General features: G+C 56.7%; 1 protein-coding gene across 2 annotated transcripts in view; it reads right to left on the bottom strand.

Annotated features, from left to right (window-relative positions):
• GRB10 (growth factor receptor bound protein 10) overlaps positions 1-1,469 on the bottom strand; it is a 117,571-nt gene extending 116,102 nt beyond the window's left edge. Inside the window, exon 1 of one of the 2 annotated variants that reach the window (XM_015589510.2) lies at positions 1,101-1,469. In XM_015589510.2, the coding sequence (XP_015444996.2) occupies positions 1,101-1,307 (207 nt within the window). In that variant the 5' untranslated portion in view covers positions 1,308-1,469. The remainder of the gene's footprint in view (positions 1-1,100) is intronic. The other variant, XM_015589511.2, reaches the window with a different exon arrangement.
• Between the last annotated feature and the right edge of the window lie 3,177 nt (positions 1,470-4,646).

Here is a 4,646-nt window from a genome sequence, read left to right as displayed (position 1 = left end):
CTTCCTGCCTTACCCCTCCCCCAAGTGCCAAGGCACCAGCACACCGCTGCGGAGGTGCAGGCTGAGGTCTCAGAGTCGCCTTCCTCCAGAAACTTCCTGAAGGGGTTTCCGTGAGACCCACGCGATTCTTCAGAAGAGGGAAGGGCATTCTAGAAAAGGCACCCAGCTTTGGAGCAAGGCATTGCCCTTAAGCCAAAGGAGACCTCCTACGTGCACGAGGCCACCGCGCGCATGGCTGCGGCTGAGCGTGCCCCAGCTCTTGGTGGCTCTTGGTCACTGTGGCTTTCCTGGAGCAGGGAATCCTAACGCATCAGTACGAATAGATGCGCGGTATTACGAAAGGTTTCTCTGAAAGGGTGTTCTCGACTCGTGAAAGGTTGGAAAAAGCCACTGCGCGACACACTCAGGGATGCGAGTTAAAGGAACAAGCCAGTTACCGGCGCCCGGCTCCTCGGCGAAGCGGACACTCGCAGGGTCTCTGTTCTGCGACAGCCTCTGCAGCGGGACCCAGGCGGCTTGTGGCTGAGTGCCCGGAGGTCCGCTCCGTGGGCTCCCGCGTGACAGGAGGTGACAGAAGGCACCCAAGGGGTCTCGGGCACCCTTAGTGCTTCTCTCTCTTTCAGAGGCCCCCACGGAGCTTCCAGAGTGACACGCCTGACTGCTCACAGGTGGGGCCACACAGACCGTGGTCCACCAAGCATTCCCACCTGCAGCAAAGTGAGGAGTGAGGACCCGGCCACCCGCCCTGCTTGGAGCTGTGCTGAGGATGACGATGCTATGGTGAGGGCCAGCAGGCATTGAACACTCTCTGTGTCAAGGACTCTAGGAGCCCACGTTCCCAGGCGAGAGTGTAGCTGCTGGTGCCCAGGCCAACTGACCTGGCCCCCGAACCCGGCCAGGACTCCGGAGGGACGCCACGCTGCTGCGCCCACATAGCCTGGGGCGGCAGGCAGGCAGAGACACCCCCAGTCAATCCAGCTGAAGAACGTGTCTCAGTGGCCTCCAGACACCAACCCACCGTGGGGGTCCTGAAGACAGATGCCCCCGGCTCTGCACGCCGGGGCCAGAGAGCCCTCTGCACACCCAGCGCGGCCGCTCACCTGGGCTTCGGCATCTCGGTGGTCTTCGCATTCTTGCTCCTGGCTGCGAGGGATCAATTCTGATGCCTGTTCTTCACTCTCATCTGGCCGGAATGGTTTGCAGCCAGGTGGACTGGACATTCTACTGCCCATCTCCGCTGTCGCCTCGTACCTGTGAGGAGTTCGAACCACCTGCCACATGCAGGCAATAAAAGGACTCTCACTCATAGGGACTGATGCTCAAAGCAGCTCACCGTCCACGCAATAAGGTTTTGGACAGCTAACCTACACAGCACTAGGAGGTGAAACTATGCAAAGCAGAGTCCTCTTTCTAGCAGACCTTGCAGATTAAGAGAAAGCAGGACATTCACGCACACTCAAAGCACATTCAGACTGCTCAAAGCCAAGGCAGAATGTGCCAGAAGCAGCGTCTGCGAGCTCTCGCTGCGAGCCTCGCACTGTGTCAGGGTCCACACAACTCCGCCCGCACCCACCGTCCCTACACCGCTACGAGGGGAGCACCCCGTGACCCCCACTGTGCCCGTGAGCTTGGTTGGTGTGTTTGGGCTCGCCGAGCCAGTAAACAGTGGAACCAGGAGTCAAACTGAGATGGCGCGCTGCGTTCGATGGTCAGGACTGGCCGCTGGCCTGGGCGACAAGAGGGCGCCAGATGGTGGGAGGCGAGCTGCTCCCAGATCCCATCCCCGCAGTGGGTGTTCCGGCCCAAAGGAGAGCCTGGAGCGTCCACACAGTCGAGGGGCCCCTCCCCCACACCACAGGTAAACCCGCCGGCTGAAAATAGGAACCGGTCTTGCTTTCCCAGAGGCATCTAGTCGTGATGAACCGCCTCCATGCCCGGGGCCCCAGGCGGGAACCCTAAAGCAAGACTGTGCCTTAACGGGGCTGAGGAGTCATTTCCACCTCGACACCCCGCGTGTCTCTCGGTCCCAAGCCATTCCCTTCCCACGCAGGCCAAAAGTCCACGTGTCCCCGAAGCAGGGAGTGAGAGCCGTTCCATCCCACCCCCAGGGAGGTTTCTGAAAGCCCCCGGCCCTGGTTTTTGTTCATGCCGTCTGCGAGGACAGTCATGCCGTCTCCCCTCCCTTTACTACAGAAGGGCCTTCGGCCTTCCCAGGAGCTGGCGGCTTTAAGCTTCGCCTGCTCACGACTCCTCCCGGTGAACAGGCCCCGTGATCACGAGCACAGACGAAAAAGCCCATTGCTCAGAGATCAGTCCCGAAGCTCCTGGGAGCCAGGGAGGGCAGTCGGAGGCAAAAGTGTCCCGGCCGGAGAAAGAAGGCGGGGGACAGGGGCAGCTCCCCAGAAGTGTGCAGCTACAATATTAACACAAATTAAATGCCAGCCCGTGCTGGAACGGATGAGACCACTTACACACCCATTAGCACGGGCCTTGTAGGAGGTCCCCAGGTCCCCAAAGCACCTGTCTGCCAAGCCTTGCCTACCAAGTAGCTTAACTGTATTTTTTGATAATCTCCCATCCATCAAATAAAAAAATCAAAATCAAAATAAACACTCCACCAGCAGAAAAAGTTTTATTTAAATTTTGAACATAAGACAGGTTACTTAAATGAAAAAACAAACACTTTCTCCTCGCGAGCCCATGCAATTCCACTTTGGTTTAAGGGACGTGGGGTTTATGCCACAAACTGCAGACGCGCAGGCTCCCTTCCCACGACACAGGACAGAAGTCCCCTGCAGGCAGCTCTCAGAGCTCCAGCGGGCCAGCCGGAGGCCAGCCCTGGACACGCGCCCGAGCACGTCTGCCGTTTTGTGGGTGTTTCTTCCCTGCAGTTAAGGTCGGACAGAATTCCGAGAAAATGGGTTCTTGGCACGATCTCACCTTTAAAGTGTTAGGTCTTATCCGATTCACTGACCCAGAATTTCTAAGACACGGAGGAGCGTCCGTCCAAGCAGGAGTTTGGTTCTACACATAGCCAAGTCTTGAACCAGCCGTATCGTCACAATCAAAAGTTCTGGGCCAGCTCACAGATCCTGACTTCGTCCTCTGCTCCTAGTGGGCACTGGCTGGCCAGCGACGGTCACTGTGACGTGGCCGCTGCTGCCCCATGTTCTGACCCTGCAGCCTCCACCACACACAGCCCTGAGCAGGTGGCCGGCATGAGCCTGCCCAGCTCCAGGATCCTGGTCCACAAGCAAAAGGCATTTTGCCCGGCCCAACGCTGCCCCCAAAACGGCCCAGGCCACAGGCGATATGCAACAGATGACTTTAGGGGTGCACGGCTTTTATTAAAACACCGTTTTAATGACAATGCGCCTGACTGCCATATCGAACTCACGACTTGGTGGATGTTAACATTCTGCCCCAAAGTAATTGTGTATGTAAGTATCAACAATGAGTAGACCAAGGAAAATGTCGATAATGGCAGAGCTCCGCAAGGCAGGTGCCGCCCTCCTCGTTCCCCTGGTGCGTGACTGCCGGGGACTCCTCTCCGCCATTTCTCTTTGTGCAGAAGCATAAAACACACAGGACTAAAAAAAAAAAAAAAAAAAAAATCCAAAACTTGGGCTCCGGTGACACCTACGTCGTGTGCTGGCCACGTGCCCCTGGGCATGCCAACTTAACCTCCCGAGCCTCGGTCTCCATTCCTGCAAAATGGGGGTCGGGGGGCAGCAGAGGATTAAAAGCAACGAGGCTCTGAACGGGTCTCGCAAACCGTGAGATGCTACAGAGCTGTCGGTCGCTACACTTCTCGGTTGCACAAGCCCGCTGTCTGGGTGTGTAACCGGTCTGTACTCAGGTCCCCTCCCTGCGATCTGCAGCTCGGCCTGCGTGGCCCTCTCTTCCACGGGCTCCCGATGAACCTCACACGTTGCGTGCAGGAATCCTAGAGCTCTGCTTCTTCACAGAAACACCTAACCCTCTAGATCATTCCTGGAAACACGTCTGGTTTCGGGGGACTTTACGGGATAAAATCCTCCCCTAAGACACACTTCGTTGTCCCCATAAGTCAGAATTTCTTCTGCTACGGAAACCTAGAATCCACCTTTTTTTTTTTTCCCCCCTGGGGAGGGGGGTGTGGGGGGCTCTAAGTCAACTCCTGCGAGAAACTACCTTCTTTGTGCTGAAACGCCCGTCGACGCCTGTTGCTGCGCTGACATGTGTTCTGAGTGGAACTGAGCGAAACGTGAAGTGGAGTCCCATGTCTGAAGCTGGGGGCTCCAAACGGCTGATTCAGCGTTTTCGGAAACAAAGTGTTCCGGGCCTGGCGCTGGAAACGGCAGCACCCAGAAAGTTGGGCCACTACGCACGTTCACTCAGAGCGCTGCTTGTTTGGGTCTTTTCCTTGCATCTCTTGAATGAAACTGGGTACGTTTGCAAGAAAGCATTCTTTCCAGTGCAGCGGCCAGATCCGGCACCGTGTCGCCGTCACCTGTGGCTCCCCTGCAGTACCCAGCGTTTGCGTCAAAGCAAACGACCAAAAGTTGGCGTTTCTTCCAATCCCAAGGAAAAAAAAAAAACAAAAAAAACCGAACACAATAAAAAGTGGAGAATACCCTAATTTCCATAACGCACATGCTCCAGGG

Source organism: Pteropus alecto, unplaced genomic scaffold (genome assembly GCF_000325575.1).
Source record: "Pteropus alecto unplaced genomic scaffold, ASM32557v1 scaffold21, whole genome shotgun sequence".
Taxonomy (NCBI): domain Eukaryota; kingdom Metazoa; phylum Chordata; class Mammalia; order Chiroptera; family Pteropodidae; genus Pteropus; species Pteropus alecto.
This window is presented reverse-complemented; position numbering and strand designations above follow the sequence as displayed.